This window comes from Neovison vison, chromosome 6 (assembly GCF_020171115.1).
Source record: "Neovison vison isolate M4711 chromosome 6, ASM_NN_V1, whole genome shotgun sequence".
Taxonomy (NCBI): Eukaryota; Metazoa; Chordata; class Mammalia; order Carnivora; family Mustelidae; genus Neogale; species Neogale vison.
Window position 1 is genome coordinate 127110392 of NC_058096.1, and position 23833 is coordinate 127134224.

Here is a 23833-nt window from a genome sequence, read left to right on the forward strand (position 1 = left end):
TGCTATTTTAAAAAATTCAAAGGACACTTTCTCTAACAAGTTTTTAAATAAATCAACGACATTTCAACTGCATCATCCCACAACAGGAATTAATCAAGGAAGAAAAAAATCTAAGGCTTTATATACAAAGATCTTTATTTCAGTATTATTTTTACTAAGGAAAAAAACACCTGGAAATAATATTTAAATAAATGATTGCCATGCAAACCCTGGATTTTTCTAGTGTGAGAAGAGAAATTATTTGGCCTTTTCTTAATTACCAGCAGCCAAACTTATTATTAATTAACCTAAGGGAACCATCTGCCCAGCAGGAAGAGCAGGTTCATGGGTTCCAAGGCAAAAAATAATCTTGGCTAGTGAAGGGAAAAGGAGGAGAAAGGGAAAATAGCAAGAGAGAGAAGTAGGCAAAAGTCAAATCATGCAAGGCCTTATAGGCCTTTTTAAGAATAGGGAAGGGTGACTGGCTGGCAGTCGTGGAGCACACAACTCTTTTTCTCAGGGTTATGACTTCAAGCACCACAATGGGTGCAGATATGACTTAAAAATAAGATCTTAGAAGAAGAAAATATAAAGAAAAGAAATGGGGGAAAAAAAAACATGGAAAAATTAAAGTAACTGACTTCCTAGGGCAGAATTCTGGGGGAAAGGGGCTATACACAAAGTATTCTAAATGTTTCTAAAAATAAAAAATGTTACCATGCAAGAACATTTAGTACCTGGAAATGGTCAAGAACTACTAAGGTAAATTTTCCAAGTCTTATTTAATTAATAGAAAGTTTTTGTGGTTAAACATAAATATTTGTTTTGCTGGGATGCTCAAAAAATACAAGGCATATTAAATTCTTTGTTATATCAATTATCTGATCTAAACACAACATGATTTGGAAATACATACTGTAATTTTTGGAAGGCTAATTCTTAAAAAACAACAAAAAAGCTTTTTAGATGCATCCGTTTTTTAAAAACCATATTCTCACTGCTTTATTCCATTGGTCTATTTCAAAAAAAGCAGAAATTATCCATACCATACTTATGTCCAATTCAGTAAGCCTTAAATACAACTTCAGGAATAAAGAATGAGAGAATCAATGTTTCAACAAATATACTAAAGTTTTCAACTAAAAATTTCAACAAAAATAAACAAAGTTTATTTTAGCAGGTAATTTTATTTAAAACCAAAGGGTAAAACATTCCTTCCAGAAACATTTCATCTGATAATTTTCTGTGCTACCTTACACTATGCAACTCTTACTATGTAAGTGTAAAAAAACCCCAAAAAAACAAACAAAAAACCAAAATCCCAAAAACGAACAAAAATAACCAAGGCAACCCTATGCTACTGCTGTAACAGCAACTTCACAGTTAAGAGGAAAAATAAATGTCAAGAGCAAAGTTATAAAAACTCTGACTTCCCAAAAGGAACAAATGTTTTCAGAATATTTTGCTCAATAAACAGATTGCTCAATAATCAAGTTTCTGACAGATGAACAAGAGGACAAAGTAGCAAAATGCAAAAGTGCTGCTGTTCTAAGAACCTAAAAAAGAAAAAGAACATTTGGCTGGATCATTAAATCCAGTTATGTGATAAACCCTCCAGGTTTCCTCCAAACCACTGAAATGTTCACATCTACTTTTAAAGTACCCAAATATTCAGTCTCTTGGAATTAAGAGTTTCAAATAAACTCAACTCCAGGAGTAAAAATTCTAAGAGATACATTCACCTTTTAATGAATCGTGGACTCAACTACAGAGATGACAATATGATTTTTGTTAATGCTGTTAATACATCTAACAAGCAAAGAAAAAGACTTTAAACCCATTTTAATGATTTGAACAATCCAAGTCAAGATCCCATTGGCCTCACACAGAAGTTTTCAATCTATACAAGATGTAAAGACACAAAATGCAAAGTAATATGAAGCAAACAAAAAAACTGGATTCCAAGAGATGAAAAGTAGTACACCTTCTTAGGAAATACACAGGGAAAACTTTAAGGAATACACAGACCAGGGCACCTGGGTGGCTCAGTGTTGTTAAGCCTCTGCCTTGGGCTCAGGTCATGATCTCAGGGTCCTGGGATGGAGCCCCGCATCAGGCTCTCTGCTCAGTAGGGAGTCTGCTTCCTCCTCTCTCTCTGCCTGCTTCTCTGCCTACTTGTGATCTCTATCAAATAAATAAATACAATCTTAAAAAAAAAAAAAAAAAGAAAAAGAACACACGGACCAAGGGGCACCTGGGTGACTCAGTTGGTTAAGCATCTACCTTCGGCTCAAGTCATGATCCTGGAGTTCCAAGATGGAGGACACATAGGGCTCCCTGCTCAGTGGGGAGTCTCCTTCTCCCTCTGCCCCTCACCCTGCTCGCACTCTCTCTCATTCATGCCACCTCTCTCAAACAAATGAATAAAATCTTCATATAAAAAAAAATACACAGACCTTGAGTTAGGAAATCAAGGTCTGAGTTTCAGCTCTGCCACCATCATTAAATGTGCGAATTTCCGTGTAGTTATTGTTTCATTTTCCTTACCTATAAAACCAAAGGCTGTAATTCCAACGTTCCCACAATACTGTTCCATGATATTACAAAACAAGTTCACATAAGCTTAAAAAAACCAAAGGAATAATAAGACAGTAAGGGCAATGGGTTCAAAGGAAAGCAACAATACAGAGAACAGAAAGATCTGGAAGGCTGTACTGAATTCAGGACCAAAAATGAAACTTCAACAAAATATGACTTCATCTGCTACTTTGGTAATTTGGTGGGGGACGGGGAGGGAGGGAGATTTCCTTTCAAGAATAGGCAGGCTATGCACAGGCAATCAAATTCTCAACAGATAAAGGTAGAAAAACATAAAATCTAAATGAGAATGAGAGATTGGTTTAGGATGGAGAGCTCCCACAGAGAAATAGTGCTGTCATAAAAAAAAAAAAAAAAAATGGGTTTTGAGCAGACTATTAGAAGACTAGGGAATTCTGAGAAGTACTCTGTAGATAACAGGGAGCTATCACTGGTTTCACAGTAGGGAAACACAATTTTACGATTAAGGCAGAAGGCAAGACATACTGAGTAGGTAGAAAAGGTAGGCAGAAAACCCAATTAAAAGCTAGTGCAGGGGCGCCTGGGTGGCTCAGTGGGTTAAGCCGCTGCCTTCGGCTCAGGTCATGATCTCAGGGTCCTGGGATCGAGCCCCGCATCGGGCTCTCTGCTCAGCAGGGAGCCTGCTTCCCTCCCTCTCTCTCTCTCTCTCTCTGCCTGCCTCTCTGCCTACTTGTGATCTCTGTCTGTCAAATAAATAAATAAAATCTTTGGAAAAAAAAAAAAGCTAGTGGGGGAGGGGGCACCGTTCAGGTCATGATCCCAGGGCCCTGGGATCGAGCCCCGCATCCGGCTCTCTGCCCAGTGGGGAGCCTGCTTCCCCCCACCACCTCTCTCTCTCTGGCTGCCTCTCTGCATACTTGTGATCTCTGCCTGTCAAATAAATTAATTAATTTAAAAAAATCTAGTGTAAAAGAACATATCTCAAAGAAATTTCCAAAAAATGGCTAACAAAAATTAGCCAATACTATGTGGATAGAGGATGTCAAAGACAAAACCAAGGTTTGTGTCTCGGTAGCTGCAACTGTAACACTACTGAAACAAAATCTGCCTATGGAATCGTAAAATGAGGATCATCCAGGTAGAATTACTGCCTTAATTAAATAATATTTAAATATCAGTTGTCTTCCTGAGGCACCTGGGTGGCTCAGTCAGTTGAGCAACTGACTCCTGGTTTGGCTCAGGTCAAGATCTCAGGGTCATGAGACCCAGCCTAAGCCCCAATCACACTCTGTGCTTAGCAGGGAGTTGCTTGAGATTCTCTCCCTTTCCCTCTCCCTCTGCCCCTCTCTTCCCCTCAACCAAGTGAGTAGGCTCACTATTTATCTAAATAAATAAATTTTTAAAATATCAGTTGTCTTCCTAAAATAGCATACCCAAGTACTTATGAAGAATTTGTTAAATGCTTAGTGATTTCACGAGTTTCCTCCAACTTACCAACTAAAGAAATCATTTACTGCTCTGATGTACCTAGAGAACATTTAGTATTTTTCCGTATTATAAAAGTAAGTAAATTGTAAAAGTTATTAAAGTATGATACTATGATAAGAAAAAATGGGCTGCATTCTCTATTTATTAAATGGAGTCCTCCTGACGAGTGATTTATAACAATACTTAACATTAAATCTACCTTGAGCTTTTGGCAAGAAAGTTCTCCAAAGTGCAAAATAAAAATAAGCCCAGAGGCATAAAGTACCATTCAGTATCTAACAAAACATCCTGTGTACACTTCAAATTTTATTTACATGGACCCGAAAGCGCTGGTAAAATCCGGACTAAAAGATAATGCATAGAAAAATAAAGTGAACAATTTAAAATGTAATACGTGAACAAGCACAGCTGAGTCTTGAGCATTTTGTGAACAGGACTTATAGATATTATAGCTATTTTCTCCAGATCACAATTTTCCCAAAAAAGAAAATTCCAGAATCTATGATCAAGATGGAATGAAACTACTATTCATCAACCAATCCACATTTCTTGTTCCGTTCAAACTGTGAATGGAAGCTTACTTAAGAACCGAATATAACTGACAATTATCAAACAAAACCTTCTTCTTGGATTATTTTCCTCATTACTTTGTGACCTCGCTGAAGATTAAGATTTTAGAAACTGTGCTTTCCAGGTACTTAGTAAATTGTATAGCTGGTTTTTCATCAATCTACCAAAGTAAGACTTTTAAAAATGAATTACCTCTTGCAATATTTACCCGTTTTGACCAGACACGGAGCTTTTTTGCTCACCACCCAAGATTGGATTCGAAATTCTCAATTTCATTCTTTCCTAACTCCAATGTTTTCTTACCAAATCTAACGGTAGAATTATTTTTCGGTGACCGGCTCATCGTTCGACATTGCCGAGCGCCTATAATGTTACAATTCTCATCCCTAAACAAAATCCAGCTTCCCGAGCTTCTAACGGCAAATTTAACTTTTACGGAAACACCACAAAACGTTACAAAACCAATTACTGAGATTCTTTTTTTTTTAAACCGGATATATTGCACTTAAGTCAAAAGCTCACAGCTGAAGCAACAAGCAATCGTACGAAACTACAGCAGGTCCATATGATTAAAATAACCCAAATTTTAATCTGGGGGTGGGGGAGGGGCAGAGAGCGCATCCCAATGATGTTCACCCTCAGTACAGGTTACGGCCCTCTCCCCTCCTGTAAGGCTCGAGGTGAGCGCGCCCCTTCCATCCTCGACCACGTCCTACCTTCCCTGGACCGGATTACGCCACAACAGGCAACAGGACTTTTTAGGGAGAAAAAGAACCAGGGGAGCGAGAGCGCCGCGCACTCGACCTCCCAGCCTCTAAGGAGCGGCCGGCCAGAGCGAGGTCTGGAGCTGCGGGGCCCGGGGAACGGGCTAGAAGGTCGCGCTGAGCAGCGATGAAAACGCCCAGGCCTGGCCGAGCGGCCTCCCCGCCCCCTCCGGCTCAGCTCAGGGCCGGCAGACGGCGCCTGGGGGGCTAACTTCGCGGGAGAAGAGGAAGCGACGCAGCGAGTGGCAGACTGCGCGGACGCATGGGGAAAGGAAAGGCTGTCTGTGCGTCTGCCTACCAGCAGGACCGTCTCACCTTCCTTCTGCCGGGTCCGTGTGGCCCCAGCTCACCTGAGGAAGGGACCGGGAGACCGCCGCGGCCGCCGCGATGGCCGTTACGGCACGAGGCCTCGGTTCAGCCGCCGCGTAGCTCTGGCGAGAGGGGCGGGACGCGCGCGGCCGGCGGGCGGGGCTCCGGCGTCAAGTGGCCGGGAGGTCGTAGGCGGATCCGCGCGGGCAGGAAACCCCCTCCCGGCCCAATCCGATAGGTTCAGTCGCTCCCTTCTCTCCTATCCCTGAAGCGAGAGTTTTATGCGCCGCGCTCGGATTGGGTCGGCCCGTCTGTCAATCAAGTGCTGTGCTGGGCGTGGAGCAAACTGAGGCTGTTCAGCAGTAAGCGAGCGAAAGGGTTAGAAGTGCTTGGCCTGACCTTATCGTTGCCGTTTTTGCTACTCCGGTTGCTGTGGCGAATTACTTTGATCCTCCCTCCTCAGCGCCACATTAGAGACTACACAGCAGAAATTACTGCTTCTCGAGTTCCGCCCCAACGCTTCTGGGAGCTTCCTCCAGGTTTCCGCACCTGAAGTGTGTCTTGTCAACAGAAGGTTTTTAGGGGCAGAGAGAGAAAACGAAAAACAAACCAAAAGGCCTGGAAATGGGAACCTGAGAGAAAAAAAGTAAGATGTATGGTTAATTTGAGCCACAAACCGAAATAAGCTGAGTCTGAGGGTCTTCCCAGTACCGTGGTACGTGAATAACTTCCAGTCTCAGCTGCGGTAGTCATGCTGTGAGGAGGACAATGACCTTCGGTGTCAAGTGTGCCCATTCTCAGCGGCCCAGTCACAGCCACCTGCCAGGTCATCAGTCCGTTGGTTCTCCCCACGCCCAGTACTGCAGCTCCGCACCTCAAACTGCTTCATGCCTTCTGAGCCATCTCTGTGGTTCCGCTCCGCTTAGGTGTCGCCTCCTCAGGGAAACCTACTGGGATAGTTACCTTTCGTGGAGCACAGGTATTTTCCCCCAAACAAGCTGCTGAATTTGTTCGTATCCCTACCTAGATGGTAAACTCATTAAGTCAGGAACCATGTCAGTATTTTCCTTCACTGCTTACTACATAATAAATGATAAGTAAATATTATTTGAGGCATTAGTACATCTTCTTTTCCCTTCTTTGAATCCTGGCCCTAACTTGAAGTCCCAAGGGTCACACTTTTCTGCAATTAACTTCAAAATCATTCATTTGAGTTTTGACGTATGTGGTTTGGTTGCCATTATTGAGGGTCACAACATCAAGCACAAATCACCCTGAACCCCTTCCTGGCTTCAAGTTGGCTCTGGCAAGTAAATCATGAAACTCTGGGCAACAGCTATTGTATGTCTACATCCCATTATTAGCATCCAAAGTGAATAATATAAGTGAAATTCAAATTTATTCTAATAGCCTAAATTCCTTTGTATATTTATCATGGCTACAATAGACTGAGTTGTCCCCTCCCAGAATTCATATGTTGAAGCCCTAACCCCTAATGGGACTGTATTTGAAGATAGGGCCTTTAGGAGTTACCTAAGATTGACTGAGATAAGAGTGGGGCCCTAATCTTACAGGATTAGTGTTCCTGTAAAAAGAGAGCGATTTTTTTCTATCTCCACCGTGAGAGGACTGAGAAAGGGGCCATGGGCAAGGCTAGAAGAGAGCTCTCAGCTGTAATTCACCAAGCTGACATGCTTATGTGGGACTTCATCTTCTAGAACCAGGAGAAATTAAATTTCTGTTATTGGTATTTTGTTATTGGCAACTCAAGCTAATACAATAGTTTTATTTGTTAAGACATCTTACAAAGTTTATGGATTGAAATGCTATTAGATTCTTTTTTTTAAGCTGGAGAAATGATTGTCCAGAGGTGAAAACTGTTCTTCCAAAATCATACAACTGTTAGCAAAACCTGGCTCAGTTCAATTCTGTGTACATATTTAACATGTGATGGGTTGGAGGTGTTAATAAAAATACAATAGGTTCTTGCCATCAGGCACCTTATACCACTGCTATAAGTGGGGAAAATAAACCCAGAAAAATATGAAGTCATAAGTTTAGATTTTATTTTGTAAGGGAATATGTATTTTGAATGAACCAATGGTCTGAACAGACCCTTTACAAGATTTTGATCTAGATCTCTTAACTACTGTGTGCCACCTATTTAAGCAATAGAAGAAATGAGGGAAGAACTTTCTTTTAAAAGGGTTTTTAGGGCGCCTTGGTGGCTCAGTGGGTTAAGCTGCTGCCTTCGGCTCAGGTCATGATCTCAGGGTCCTGGGATGGAGTCCCACATCCGGCTCTCTGCTCAGCGGGGATCCTGCTTCCCTTCCTCTCTCTCTGCCTGCCTCTCTGCCTACTTGTGATCTCTCTCTGTCAAATAAATAAATAAATAAAATCTTTTTAAAAAAGGGGGGGTTTAGTTCTGTGTAAACATTTTAGTTTTATTTCTTTAAGTTTCCTTATCACCCATTCTTACCAGGAAATCTTTTAAAAAAGAAAGAAAGAAAAAAAGAAAGAAGCTCAAAATACATATGAAAAGGAGAAGGAATTGAAGAAAAAAAAGAAACAGCAATGACACAAGAAAGCATTGGGTAGAAAGGTAGCTAGACAAAAGTCATATATGAAATTGCAGGATAGTAACTTAGAAGGAATGGAGTACAAGTTCTTGTGGGGTGGGAGTTGTCCGAGAGACTTCCTTCCATACACCCTGTCTCCCCACTTCCAGATATAAACATGCACATGGCTTCTTCCTCTCTTTTAGCGGAACGCAGACCAAAAATGGGAAGCACCCCTGTTAATTAGTGCTGAGTGGACGAGGGACTAGCCAGAATCAGGAGACAATATTATTTAGACCAAAACTTATGACCTATGGACTGGAAATGGGGCTTTGATAGGGATAGCTAATCTGTCTAGGATAAAAATATGTAGGCAGAATTTGGGAAGACAAGGAAGCGGAAAATGAGTCTCCATGTCTCAAGATCTTTCCCAGGAAATTTGATAGCTTATAGTTAGAAATGATTAGAGGATGATCTGGCTTAGCATCCCTGCCAACTAGGACTGTTTAGGGCAACAACAACAAAAAAGCCCTACTTACTAATCAACAAGAAGTAACTGATCACAAGCTTGATTGTGAAGTACAGAAATTAGTGGACCCTGGTAACTAAATTTAATTTCTGGACTGAGTATTGTTATGCCTTTATGGGAATTAATTCAACGGAAACTGATTGAGTCCTCTCTGTGGTAGGCACTATAATAGGTGCTAGAAATCTAAAGATTCACTCTTACCTAAAATGAGCTCAATCCAGTGTCAGAGAACAAGATTTAAATATGTCTATTATTAATATAGTTAATAAGCTATAGATATGTACAGGGGGACATTAAACTACAGGGGAAGTTGTGTGGTCAGGCTAGTCAGGCAAATAAGTAGGCAAAGAAGAGATGGGTTCTCCACATAGAGTAGCCTGCATTTAAAATGGTATTACACAACTGAAAAGGTATTACACAATATTGCTGGAGCAGAAGATGACTAGTAAAGTAAGCAATAGCAGGTTATAGAAGTTAAGGATCTTAGTCTTTATCCTATAGTGATAAGAAGCCATCAGAGGGCTTTTCTTCAGCACTTTAAAATGTCATTCTGTTTATTTCTGGCCTCCAGTGTTTCTGATGAGAAGCTAGCTGTCTTGCTGTTTTCCTGTATGTCATATGTCCTTTTATAATTGCTGCTTTTAAAGTTTTGTTTCTTTACCTTTGTTTATCAGCAGTTGCACTATGTTTCTACATGTGGTTTTCTTTCTATTCATGCTGCTTGGGGTTCAATTATTTCCCTGGATCTGTGGATTACTGGTTCATGTTGTACTTTCCTTTTATCAAATTTAGAAATCTTCTGGCCAATATTTCTTCAAATATTTTTTTCTGCCCCTTCCCCTCTCTCTCCTTTTCTGAGACTACATTTACACTTATGCTAGACTTCTTAGTCCTTAGTACAGGTCATTCCAGGCTCTGTTCATTTTTTTTTTTCCAAACCGTTTTCTTTCTGTGCTTCAATTTGGATAATTTCTTCAATTTGGATAGTTAAGAGCCAGCATCTGGCAATTCCTGGAAAATCTGAACATTAATATCTTCCCAGAAGCACAGATACCCAATTAATAGCTATGGGCTCTTTGGAGAAAGGTTTAGAGATATATTAGTCAAGAAGGCAGAAATCACAAGATATTACAACAGAAAGAATCTAGTATTGGGTACTGATGGACTGAAAAAGCAAAAAGGGAGCACTGAAGTAGCCCAGAGATGGTAACTGTAACAGAGCAGCTACCACCCTTAGAGCATGTGAAAAAGAGGGGTCAGGGTTGGACTATAAGGTCTCCAAAGCTCAGTGGAGTGACCCAGCTGAGCTATAGCTCAGATTCCAGAAAGGATGCTGTTTAGCTGGTCCTCCTCCTACTGAGAGGGATATGATGAGGCTGCTAAGGGATGGAGAAGTGCCAAAAGAAGCTCAAGGCTGAGATCAATTGCTGCTGTGGAGCAAAAGGCTATTGCTTATTGCTGGGTAACAATGACAAACTGCAAACAAATGGAAAGGAAGAAATCCTTTCTCCCCTTCTCCTGTCTTCTAGTCTCCCTCTAATGTCCTTTATTGATGGAACCTAATGAGATACCAGCCAGCATAGGAAAAATATAATTTACAGCCTCTGAGCCATAGCATCACAGAGGTAAGTACAGAAGAGTGAATTTGAAGTTAAAATAGCTCAGTAATAATAACAGTAGCCTAATAACTATATCAACATTAGTTGTCCTAAATTAGTAAAATTGCCCAAATTAGACCCAAATTAATGTTACTTTACATGCTTTTACAACTTTTATGCCTTTTGAAAAGAATTTCAAGTTACCATATTGTATCAATTTTCTGCTGTACCATGATTCCTGTTAGTGTCTTTTTTTCAAGGGTAAGGAGTACCTTTACTACAGCTTACACATGCACTTGCTACAAAATCATAAACAAGGACAGTTTTGGAAAAGATCTGTAAAACTGAGGATAAATAGACCTTGCCCCAACATTAAGTCTCCCACATCAGGTACAAAATGGCACAGACTAAGTAGAGCTGTCAAGAATCCAGTCTTCTCCCTACTCCATTATCCTATGCATTACCTAATGTAGCCATAGCAAAGACCAATTTTCTGTTTGAAAGTAGGGCAACTACTATGGTCATTGAAAAACCACCTGTTTTCCTTTGTTCCCTCTTTCTTGCCTCAACTTAAGCTCCCTTACCCAATCCAGTCACCTCTAGTTTCTAATGTAAGCAGATGACAAAATAGGGATTGTATTAAGAGTTCACCTTACCGTGTACTTTTCACCAATGAAGATTTTTGGCTATTGAAGGATTTTTATTAAACATTTGTATAACATTGGGCATAAACATTTATTTTAGGGCCACAGAAGTTCCATCTGAAAGGGCTCATTTCCTCAAGTATTATGTTCTTCAGTAATGAGAGTTAACATTCTCCTACCACAATTTCTTTTTGTTAATAACCATAGAAACACTGGATTTATGGTGTTTCACATATTTAATATTTGTTTTTTAACATATTAGACTAGAATAAATTTTCTACATCTGCCTATATTGATTTTATATACCACTCTGTCAATTATACAACACAAGACATTTATAGGTAAATATTAAAATGGCAGTGTACCTATTAATAACTGTTAACAAAATAATAATCAAGTATTCATTTGATGGGAGAGTCTAGTATTTCCTGATAATCCTGCCTTCTTAAATTCCTCCAATAAAGCTTATAACCAGCAAGGACAAAAACACTAATCATAATGATTACCCCTCCAAAAACATCATAGACACTAGGAAATATGTGTAACACTAGAAGCTGTAAGACCATAGCTACTACAATCTCCAGGTGTTGTACTGTGCTGACCAAAGCTGGATGGAATTTGTCCAAAGCATAATAAACTCCTAAGAATGCTACAGTGGAACAGACGCATATGGCAATGAGATAACTCCAGGTTTCTCCATCTAATGGGATGATGGGTTCTTGAAGAACAAACATAGTAGATATTCCCCAGATTGTCCCAGTCCAACCAAAGGTAAACAGTGCAGTCCACATGCTAATCTTCTCCTTAATAGATCTGTATACTATCATAGAAAGAGCAGTGGTCAGTCCGGCCATCACGGTCATAGTGTACCCAAAGGCTTCTTTCCAGGCATTTAACAAAGAATTGTCTTCATCGACAATGTTGGGGATCATGACAAGACAAACACCTAAGATGCTGCAAACAACTGTAGCCATGTCAACATAAGCCATTTTCTCATCTATAAGTAAGAAAGCCAGAATGGCACTGAAGACTGTGGTTGTGGCTCTCCACATAGTGGTCCCATTGCTGGGAGGAACTATTGAAAATGATGTATAAGCACAGGTGATAGAGATGACATTGCATACACCATAAAAGAAGAGTCGTAATCTGTATCCACTGGGCCCAAAGGGGGCCTCCTGGTAGTAACACACAACTAACACAGATAAGACCTGCAAGACAGAACGGATAAAAATCAGCTCTAGAGATGGAACTTTAGAACGATCAGAAACAAGCCTGGTGATCAGAGCTACACATCCATGAGCCAGAGCAGATCCAAATAGCACTATCCACATTTTTCTGGATTGAAAAATATTTTTTTCTGCAAAGCTCTGGAATTGTCCAGGATCACTGGTCATTGGGTCTTCTGTTGGCGGAGGTCGAGTATCCATGGTTCCAAAGAAAGTTCTTCCTTTTCTTTTCATTTCACTCAACAGGCCTTTCTTCGGATTTTCTTCCATAAGATTTCCATAGTCTTCATTGATTTCTTCATATCCATCATCCCCAGGCTGGGGATAATGGGAAGTATATTTCACCATCACTGTGTTGGGATGTATTTTCACCCGCTTTTTAACTGGATATTTTTTGGAGGGAGAAGTATCCATTTCTTCAGATAATCAATTCTATTTTAGAAAAAAAAAAAGACAAGTGTACATATTCAGTTGAAATTTGGTTTTAATTTCTATTATAATAATATGCACCAATTTAATCATAGAGAGTAGAGTAAAAAACTGTAAACATTTTTAAATTTTTTAAAATTTTTAAATTTTTTTTAAATTAAAAAATTGTAAAAAACCTACATTTTTCAGTCTCATCTTTTTTTTAAAAAGATTTATTTATTTATTTGACAGATAGAAATCATAAGGAGGCAGAGAGGCAGGCAGAGAGAGAGGAGGAAGCAGGCTCCCCACTGAGCAGAGAGCCTGACATGGGGCTCAATCCCAGGACCCTGAGATCATGACCTGAGCCAAAGGCAGAGGCTTTAACCCACTGAGCCACCCAGGCACCCCTTTCAGTCTCATCTTATGCTTGCCCCTATTTCTTGTTTGGCTTATTCTTTGTCTCATTCAGCTCTGTTACTTATCTTTGCACCACAAATAACAGATTTTTCATTCCTACCTGCTTCCCCACTCACACAATAAGAAAAACACAGAAAAGTAAATAACAACTTAGATAAGACCTTTTCTTTTCATTGTGTCTTCTCTCTATAATATCAATTTTAAATAAATAAGTCCGAAGTTTTTTGTATAATTTGTGTATAATATCACAATTAGCTCTGTAGAACAAATTATATTCTTTTTAACATTTATTCTGGACTCCTCATACATATTCAGATATATAGATAGATCAAAATTAGAAAATAAGTAAAATGGATTTAGTGACAGTCAGGCATTGTTGTTGTGTAATACCTTTCTGATAAGCAATTGGTCAATATAAAGATTTTAACTGAAACTACCCTTTAATTTAGCAATATCACTTCTAAGATTTTATCCTAAAGATATTACTTATGTGTTTAAAAAAAGAGAAAAAATAATATGCTTTTACATATGCTTATATAACATAAGGAAATTATGGAAAGATACAAAATAAACTAATAATTGTTAGGGTGGAACAGGGAATAAGAGTGGAAGAAAACATGCAATATACATTTTTGCATTTTTATTTTAGAATCATAATATTGTCAAAAAATTAAATTACAAACTAAAATAAGATGTTCATATATTAAGAAAAAGAGCATACAAAAAACTGTAGAAAAAAATGCTTGAGTAGGAGGGTTCACTATAGCTTATCACAATGACCCTGTGTACAATGTAATACTATGCTATACATCCATTAAAAATGATGATGCAGCTATGGTGAGTGCTGTGATGTGTGTAAGCCTGACAATTCACAAATCTGTCCCCTGGGGCTAATAATACATTATATGTTAATAAAAAATGATGATGCAGATCTTTATTGACACAGAAATGTGCATGACGTTTTGTTAAGTGGGAAAAAAACTTGTACGGATTAAATAAAATAATGTGTATAAAGAATTTGCCACAGTGCTGGCATATTGTGAACTCTCAGTAAATGTTAAGAAGAATTCAGCTTCCTTTCTTTCACCTTTCACCTTTCTTGAAACACTGGTTATCTTCTACATTGTTATTCTTTCTCCAAACTTGTATTTGTTCACTCAGTTCTCTTTCCTGTTCGTTCCTTTTTTCTAAGAACAATTTCTTTGATTTCTCCCCTCCCCTATGAAGGAAAAAAAAAAAGTAAACCTTTTTTTTTTTTTTTGCTCCTTATGACATCCTCCCTGTCCTTGCCAAAAACTCAAAAGTTCCAGGATCTTAAACCATGGTCTAGAAATCAAATCCTATTTTGTTCTTTGACACTATCTGTTCCATTACTCTTTACCCTTTTTTCTTCTAAATGACACTATCTTCAGGTGGAAGAAATAATTTTTAAAAACCACCACCTGTGCCTCCAAATTCTTCATTTTCCTAACCTGGACCTCCCACTTGGCAGTTCTTCCTACATATTACTGTCAAGCTAATCTGATGTTCTTTTATTCCAATTTATATCAAATTGTGACCTCAGCCTCAGTAATCCCAAATTGAATAATCTTGGTCTTCCAAACAGATTTTCTTTCCCAAATTTAGAGTGATTTTCTCCATGATACCTCACTGAATTTATGTTTGCAATACCACCTCCAGTTCCCCTAAGCTAGAAACCAAGGCATACTCTGAATTATCCTTTCTGCTGTCACACTTCCATTTGGTCATCAATCATATTGTTCTTGTCTTTGAAATATTCCTCAGATTTTTCCTTCTCCAGTTCCATTTAACCTTTGTGATTCTGGATCATGTTATTGTGAATTCCTATTTAGAATATTGCAACAGCATCCTAACTCGCCCCAATCCTTCTCCCTTAAAGTCCATCTATATTATACCACTATCTACTTTCTTCTGTCTTTAAAAGATTCAAAAGAAAACAACTTCCCTTATGCTTTCTCCATTTAAGAACTTACAGTGATTTTCTCCTGGCTACCTCCCTGAATCTCAGCTCTTTTGCCAGACCCTGCCTCATCTAGCCCCTATCAATCCTTAACATAAATATTGCCATGATTAATCCAGTGCCCTCCCTGACCTCACTCCCCACACGTACATGTCATTTCTCCAAGTCTTTATTCTTACTTATTTCCTCTGGTCCAGCTTTCTAAATACTGCTCATCTTTTAAGGAGGACCAGTCCAGATTTTGTCTTTTAGAAACAAGACTTCCCTGTCCACTCTAGCCTCTTCTTTTCTTTTCTTCCTTGTCTAACATCTGCAATAGTTTCTTCTAATTTTTGTAATCTAATCGTTTTTTAAAAATTTTTTTTGAAGATTTTACTTACCATTTTTTACAGAGGGAGAGAAAGAGAGCACAAGCAGGCAGAGGGGGAGGGGAGAGGGAGTAGCAGGCTCCCTGCTGAGCAGAAAGCCCAACTCAGGGCTTAATCCCAGGGCCCTGGGATCAGGACCTGAGCCAAAGGCAGATGCTTAATCAACTGAGCTACCCAGGCACCCCTAGTATTATTTAGTATCTCAGCTCAGTAGAGTGTCGTCTGTAGTCATTGTACCCAAATTTACTATGTTAAATCTCCTTTCCTTGCTAGTCAGTATCTTGCTGACATCTCTGTTAGAACCCGTAACTTCTCATGGGCTGTCTATTGTTAAAATTTTGTCTTATATCCATTCAAAGCTTTCCCATTTCCCATCACAGGCCAGATTTGTAGCTCCAGGGACATGGATAGGGAGAGGATGTGGTCTGCCATTTTAATCCTCTCATTCCCTCCTTTTGGAGTCTTCAGGAGGGCATTGCAATCTGCCTTTAAGAGACCTCCTCTAGCTCCCTATTCTAAGCTCCAGCTCCCCTGGTGTATTGGCACTGGGAAGAAGGAAAAGGAAAAGGATACATGTTTTATATTGGCTGCTGTTGTCTAATGGCTTTTTGATGTATAAATTTGGCTGGGTTGAACTATATTCCCCAGTTATTTAATCAAACATTAATATAGGTGTTGCTGTGGAGGCATTTTGCAGTTGTGATAAAAGTACTTAATCGGGGGCATCTGTGTGGCTTAGTTGGTTAAGCCTCCAACTCTTGATTGTGGCTCAAATCGAGATCTCAGGGTCATGAGATTGAGCCCCACATCCAGCTCTACACTGGGTGTGGAGCCTGCTTGAGATTCTTTTTCCTGCTCCCTCTGCCCCACCTCCTCACCCCCACACTACTCAGGCATGCTCCCTACCCCCCCAAAAAACGTCCCTAATAAGTTGGCTTTAAGTTCATCAAAAGTCTATTCTGTATGGGCCTGGCCTGATTGGGTAAGCCCTTTAAAAGAGGGCTTAGGCCTTTCTTGAGCTTGGAGATTCCAAACAGTTGATGCCCTTGAAGTTCTAGCCTGCGCATGATCTTTTCCTTACTGCCTGTGGACAACAAGCTTCAGCCTGTGCTCATGGGGTTCCAACATGCCCTTGATCTTCTTTTCCTGATTGCCTACCCTAAACACCTCAGACTCTTTTATCCAGCCCCAGTAGTATATTAACCAAATCCTTGTAATAAACCTCTTACTGGTTCTGGGCCTAAGGTTCAACGCTGACTCTGATAACAGTTGGAATTAATTCCTTCATTATTGTCTTTTGTTTCTCTGTTAACTCTGATTGGTCACTGATACTCTCTAGGTTGTAGGTAACTAAATGCAGGCTACTTGGGTAAATTTTGTAGGGCCTCCCCAGTGTATAAGTCCCTGATGTGAGAGTGCCTCCTGCCCTAGAGCTTATGGCCAACAAATTTTTGCTGCTTAGTCCTCTTCCCTGGTGGACTTCTCTTTTGGGCAGGCAGGCACCAACAGTATTCACTTGGTCTCAGGAAACTCCCATATCCTTACCACTCTAGTGAGTGTACGGACCATTTACTGCTGTCCCCTTTCTCCAATTTTATTTCTCTTTTTCAGGCAAGCAAAGGGCAAATTAGAATGTGCTGTCTAAACGGACTTCCAAATGGAGAATGAGAAGACACATTCAATCATTGCACATAAGGATCTGGTAACCTCTACACTCAGCTAGAAGAGGGTACTTGCCTCTCCCTTCTCCCATAAGGAAAAAGTGTAACATTTTTCTTAAACCAAAGGCCTGTAACAGATAATATGATCCCTGTGATAGACTGTATTTTCCAAAGAGAACCACAAGTCTAGTATCTCCCGTACTTCATGTTTGGGATTTTTTTTTAACGTGAATTTAACATTATTAATTAATTTAATATTATTTATTTATTATTTATATTAATTAATTTAATATTATTATCTCTATTATTAAATAGAGAGGTAGAGTCTATATCCTCTCCCATTAAAAGTAGGAAGACTAGGGGTGCCTGGGTGGCTCAGTGAGTTAAAGCCTCTGCCTTCAGCTCAGGTCATGATCCCAGAGTCCTAGGATCGAGCCCCACATCGGGCTCTCTGTTCAGTGGGCAGCCTGCTTCCCCCTCTCCCTCTGCCTGCCTCTCTGCCTACTTGTGATCTCTCTCTCTCTCTCTGTCAAATAAATAAATAAAATCTTTAAAAAAAAAAAAAAGTTGTTCTGACCAATGTGCCAGCACTACTTCTCCTTCATCATAGAGACTAATGGTCTGAACTAATCTCACAGCTTCAAGCTCCTCTAACAAAGGTTTATGTTTGAAGGTGCCCTCCAAGGCAGAAGGGTACATTTCAGTTGTGTAGAACAACTCAGCTGAGTAGAGGGAATATGAAACAATAGGACAAGAGGACCAGCCTGCCTGGCTACAAATGTACCAATCTGAAATGCTCAACACAAATGGATTAAAAAGAGACAAAATTTGGTTTCTGCTTGAACAAGGGTACAATTCAGTGAGGCAAGCCTGAAACCAGTAATTTTGTCCAAAAGAGGCACTGCTTCCTAAGCTACATTCTACAACATAAGGCCCACAATCAGTTCTCTGCTAAAGCTGAGAAAATTAACACTGACTAGCCTACTTACTTGGTAGGAATCCTTGGGACAATCCCCTCATGATACCTAAAGCAAATGCTACTTGATAGTGAGAGTACCAGAATGATTCCTATAGTGGTAAACAGTCTTAGCTGTAGGGGAACCTGGATGGCTCAGTTGGTTAAGCATCTGTCTTCAGCTCAGGTCATGATCTGGGGGTCCTGGGATTGAGCCCTGTGTCAGGCTCCCCCACTCATTGGGGAGTCTGCTTGTCCTCTCCTTCTGCTCCTCCTCCCACTACTGTTCTCTCTGCCTCTCTGTCAAATAAATAAATAAAATCTTTTTTTTTAAAGCCTTAGCTATAAATCTGGCTACTATAATTTGATTATAATATAGTGATTTAAATGTAAGTACTAATGTGATACTTAAAACTTATAAAATTGGCTTTCAAATAAATATAAAGAACTGATAGGTTACTACATTATACCAGAAAAGTCTAGCTCTAAGATACCTTATTACCCCAATTTGCTTGAACAGTCTTGTCCTTGAGTAAAAATGAAAAGACTACACCTAATTGATCACCTAAGAGGAATGATACAACCACCACCTTTCCAGGATATCGTGAGACATCAGGACATGCAAAGGTTCTACAGAACCTTTGTTGAATATACCTCCTGAGACCTGCTGAGAGAAGCCATTCTTCCCTCCAAGTTGATGAAAAGGGGCCCACATTCTGACACTCCAAAGGCTATCAGCATGATTCTACCTATCCTTAGGCCTAACCCTGGATGGTATGACCCTTAACACTCCTCTTCGAATAGGGATTCTTCTCTCTTCCCCACTGAAGCTCCAAAAGATCAGGAGGGACTAGAGGCAGCATTTAAGTTTGCTTGTATGTTATTAATACTCTTTGAGCCTGTATATTTGGGTAAAGGTACACTGCTTTAGAGGAAAAAGAACTTGCTTCTAAATTCCCACCTCTCAAACTAGAAAATTACTTCTTAAGTAAACTAGTAGAGTTTGAAAGACAAGAATATTGATAATAAGTGAGAAATAAGAGTAAAAGGTAAAGGACATGCCCTTTCTTGTACCAGGCACATTTTCTTGTATGAGGCACATTTAGGAACTGAAGAATTTATCATGAGGAATTAAATGTTTGCTTTCTTAGAAGGTGTGATAATATTCATGTTGCATGTAAACGGCAAGTAATCAAAATGAACCGAGTATATAATCAAATCATGAAACTGAACAGTTGATGAAGATATAAAAGAGGGGCTACAGGAAAAATTAATGACTTTAATCAAATACTTTAAAGTTAAGACTTTAATCAAATACTCAGATTAGGGGCACCTGGGTGGCTCAGTGGGTTGAGGCCTCTGACTTCAGCTCAGTCATGATCTCAGGGTCCTGGGATCGAGCCCCACCAACTGAATATACCTCTATAGAAATATCAAATGAAATTTCAGAGCAAATTCTGGACAGAATCAGTATTACTTAGGATATATGTACCATATGGACTGGCAGAACTTTCTATAAAAATTATCATGTAAAAAATTATCACTTATAGTGCATCAGATTATTGCTTGACAAAGAACAGTCCATTTACATCTCTCTCAGAAAAAAGTATAAGGCAAATAGTCATTTCCCCTTTTGTAACACTTAGATTAAAGCATACTTGCAATGAACTATCAGAAAGAGACTAAGAAAACAAAGAAGACCTTGATTTGGCCACACACTATTTTGACACTATATTGGCAATATTTTCAGCACTCTAACCAAAACAACCAGAAATAGGATAAAAAGTAAGAATAGGAAATCAAATACAATAAAGAAAGGCAAAACTAATAGCTCTAAAACCCAGTGAAAACAGCAGGAAAGATGGAAGAAAATAATGGCAATACCATCATTAGCCAGGCATATTGATATTTACATTTTACAGATAATGTGCTAAGCACTAAATATGGGTCAACTCAGCTTTGTGAGGAAATGAAGCCTTAGGAGGTTTAGGAATAGGAGAGCATTGGGGAGGGATAGAACATTAAAAATTTGGAGAAAACTAATGGCCCACCTGACTTTTAGCTGAAAGAACTTAAACGGAGGTAAAAGAAGGTATTCATTCTAGGAAACTAATTTGATAGACATTATTAAACACTCTATGTGAAGGGCATAGGTAGGTAGTGTGGAGCAGGTCAGTTGGTTCTATTGTTGAAAAGAATTTGTTCCAGGGTGTTGTCTAGAACTTTGTCACACAGTACCCCAAATTAGTCTCTCCTCCCTACTCTTCTTTCCTTTCCACTTCCCAATCCCCTCCCTCTTTCCCCACTTCATCTTCTCAAATTTACTCCCATCTCCTACAGGAGTCCTATCTAACATTCTAACCCAGGAGTAGTTACCACTTATTCATGCAAATGATCTCACAAAAAACATGTATTTCATTGCCTTAAATGAAGCATTATCACTGTCAGAATCACATTCTGCTTTCAGAATAGACAAAATGTTTTCATTTTCCTGAAATCATAAGTTCTCTGACAGGTAAGAGCGGTGATGATGACAAAATACCTGTACAGAAAGGAGAAAAATCTCAATCACATGTCCACTCCTGCCACTGAGAATCTCACCCTAAAACCTGGCTTCCTGCCATCCAAACTAATTGTACACATTTTCACTCCTCTGGGCCTTTTCCCGTGCCACTTGGTACTCAGCCTCTGCCTCCTCTTGTCATTTTATTCTCTTTGTGTGTGATAATGTTAAGTTTTAGAAAGTAGTCGTTGCTAGGTTGCCTGGGTGGCTCAGTTGGTTAACTGTACAATTCTTGGTTTCAGCTCAAGCTCAGATCATGATCTCAGAGTTGTGAGATGAGCCCTGTGTCTCTTCCTGTCTAAAAAAAAAAAGTGGTGGTTCCTCCAGCATTTGTTTGGTGGGGCAGGGGTTGGGAGTATGGGAGGACAACCTGTGTGCCTCAACAGATGAGTGGATTAAAAAAAATGTGGTATATTCATACAACCATTACTCAGCTATAAAAACAAATGAAGTTCCAATCTATTCTACAACATGGACAAACCTTGAAGACATTATGCTAATTAAATAAACCAGACACAAAAGGACAGCTATTGTATAATTCCATTTAAATGAGGTATTTAGAATAGGTTAATTCATAAAAAGAGGAAATAGATTAGAAGTTACCAGGTGCTAGGAGGAGAGGGAATGGGGAATCATGCTTAATAGTTTAAGAGTTTCTGTTCGGGGTAAGGAAAATGGTTTAGAAATAGTAGTGATGGTTATACAACATTGTGAATGTAGTTAATGGTATTGAATTATACACTTAAACAAGACTAATATGGTAATTTTTATGTTATGCATATTTCACCACAAGTTCTAAGTTTTAAAAAGCAAGTGCAGGGGCCAGAGTTGTGGTTTTTTCTCCTATGTGGCTTGGGGGAGAACAGGAGGAAATGCTAGGCACTGGTATTTTTTAAAACCTTGCTGGTAATCCTAATGTACAGTTTTCTTGTGCAAGAACCCCCTAATAGATTATCTAAGGGCCCTTCTGGCTCTAAGATTTAACAATTCCATGCGCTGCTACATGACTGAAGAAGACAGAGTAGCACAGGGCTGGAAATTTAAAACGAAACAAAACAAAATGAATACTGAAGCCAGACTGCCTGGATTTGAATCTTAACTACAGAACTTATTAAATATGTGACTTTGGGCAACTTGTGTAACTTCTTTGCCTATTTCCTCCTCTGTAAAATTGCAACAATGATAATATAATATATATATTATATAATATATAATTCTACCTCATAATATAATATATAATATATAATATAATTCTACCATATACATATATATGTAATATCATTCTACTTCATAAGGTAGAATGAGACTACTAAAACAGTTAATACAGGAGTGTCTGGGTGGCTCAGTTGGTTGGGTGTCCGACTCTTGGTTTCAGCTTGGTTCATGATCTCAGGGTTGTGGGATCAAGCCTCACATCAGGCTCCATGCTCAGCACAGGGTCTGCTTGAGATTCTCTGCCTCTCCCTTTCTATCTGCCCCTCCCCCTACTGGCTGTCTCTCTTTCTCTCTTTCTCTCTCTCTCTCTCAAATAAATAAATTAAATCTCTACAAATAAATAAAAAATTAAATCAGTTAATACAAAACATTTAATATCTGGCATCTAGCAAGTACACAATATATTTTAGTTTTTCTTTCACATCATTCTATCTGCCTGAAATGACCTGGCCCTCCCCCTTTTTGTCCTTTTCACTCCGTTAAGCTCACATTTGTGCTTTAGTGGTTTGCTCAAGCATTACTTCCTCCTTTGCAGTCCTCCTTGGCCTCTCCCATCTCTGTGCCCGCACTGTCCTTGAATTCATTTGTTTACATCCTGTCTTTCCCACCAGATGGTATACTTCTTTCTTTTTTAAAGATTTTATTTATTAATTTGTCACAGAGAGATATTAGAAGTAGGCAGAGAGGCAGGCAGAGAGAAGGGGGGAAGCAGGCTCCCCACTGAGCAGAGAGCCCGATGCAGGGCTCCATCCCAGGACCCTGAGATCATGACCTGAGCTGAAAGCAGAGGCTTTAACCCACTGAGCCACCCAGGTGCCCCCAGATGGTATATCTTGATAGCAGACTTTCTCACCATTTTATCCCCAGCCCCTAACACAGTACCTCAAACATATTGGCACTGAATAAATGTTTGCGGATAAAATGAAATGGATTTCAAAACCAAGAGGGAGACATGGAAAAGAATATGGAATGATGTTAAGACTAGTGACATCTTGGGGATGCCTGGGTGACTAAGTTGGTTAAGCATCTGCCTTCAGCTCAGGTCATGATCCTGGGGTCCTGGGATTGAGTCCCACTTCAGGGTCCCTGCTTAGTGGGGAGCCTGCTTCTCCCTCTGCCTGCTGCTCCCCCTGCTTGTACTCTTGCTCACTTGCTCACTCTCTCTGACAAATCAATCAATTAATTAATTAATTTTTTAGAAAAAGACTATTGACATCTTAAATAGCAAAAGCAAATTTGAGAAAGGAGAACAAAGCTGGAGGTGTCATGCTGCCTGATTTCAAACTGTACTACAAAACTATAGTAATTAAGAATATGGTCCTAGCACAAAAACAGACCCATAGATCCATGGAATAGAGATCCCCCAAATAAACCCAAGCATATGTATCAATTAATCTATTTCAAAGAATGCAAGGATATACAATGGGGGAAAGACCATTTCTTCAATAAATGGTGATGGCAAAATTGGACAGCTATATGCAAAAGAATGAAACTGGACTATTTTTTATATCATATACAAAACCAAGTTCAAAATGGATTAACGACTTGCATGTAAGACCTGAAACCAAAAACTCCTGGAAGAAACCATAGGTAGGGACGCCTGGATGGCTCAGTTGGTTAAGCAGCTGTCTTCGGCTCGGGTCGTGATCCCAGCGTCCTGGGATCGAGTCCCACATGGGGCTCCTTGCTCGGCAGGGAGCCTGCTTCTCCCTCTGCCTCTGCCTGCCTCTCTGTCTGCCTGTGCTTGCTCTCTCTCTGACAAATGAATAAATAAAATCTTTAAAAAAAAAACAAAAAAAAAAACCCATAGGTAGTGAGCTCTTTGGCATTCGTCTTAGCAATATTTGGGGGGTAAAGTCTCCTCAGGCAATGGCAACAGAAACTAAAATAAACAAAGGGGATTACATCAAGCTAAAAAGCATTTGCGAGGAAAGCATTAATGAAACAAAATGGCAAACTTCTGGTTCAGAGAAGATATTTGCAAATCATACATTCAATAAGGAGTTAAAATCCAAAATACATAAAGAATTTATACAAC

General features: G+C 39.4%; 2 protein-coding genes across 3 annotated transcripts in view; both read right to left on the bottom strand.

The window, feature by feature from the left end:
- NCK1 (NCK adaptor protein 1) overlaps positions 1-5808 on the bottom strand; it is an 81833-nt gene extending 76025 nt beyond the window's left edge. For both annotated transcript variants that reach the window (XM_044252299.1, XM_044252300.1), the window contains exon 1: positions 5676-5808. The gene's annotated coding sequence lies outside the window, so the exon portion shown is untranslated. The remainder of the gene's footprint in view (positions 1-5675) is intronic.
- A 5411-nt stretch (positions 5809-11219) lies between these two features.
- SLC35G2 (solute carrier family 35 member G2) overlaps positions 11220-23833 on the bottom strand; it is a 41459-nt gene continuing 28845 nt past the window's right edge. Inside the window, exon 2 of the mRNA XM_044252302.1 lies at positions 11220-12656. Coding sequence (XP_044108237.1) covers positions 11400-12638 — 1239 coding nt within the window. The 5' untranslated portion in view covers positions 12639-12656 and the 3' untranslated portion in view covers positions 11220-11399. The remainder of the gene's footprint in view (positions 12657-23833) is intronic.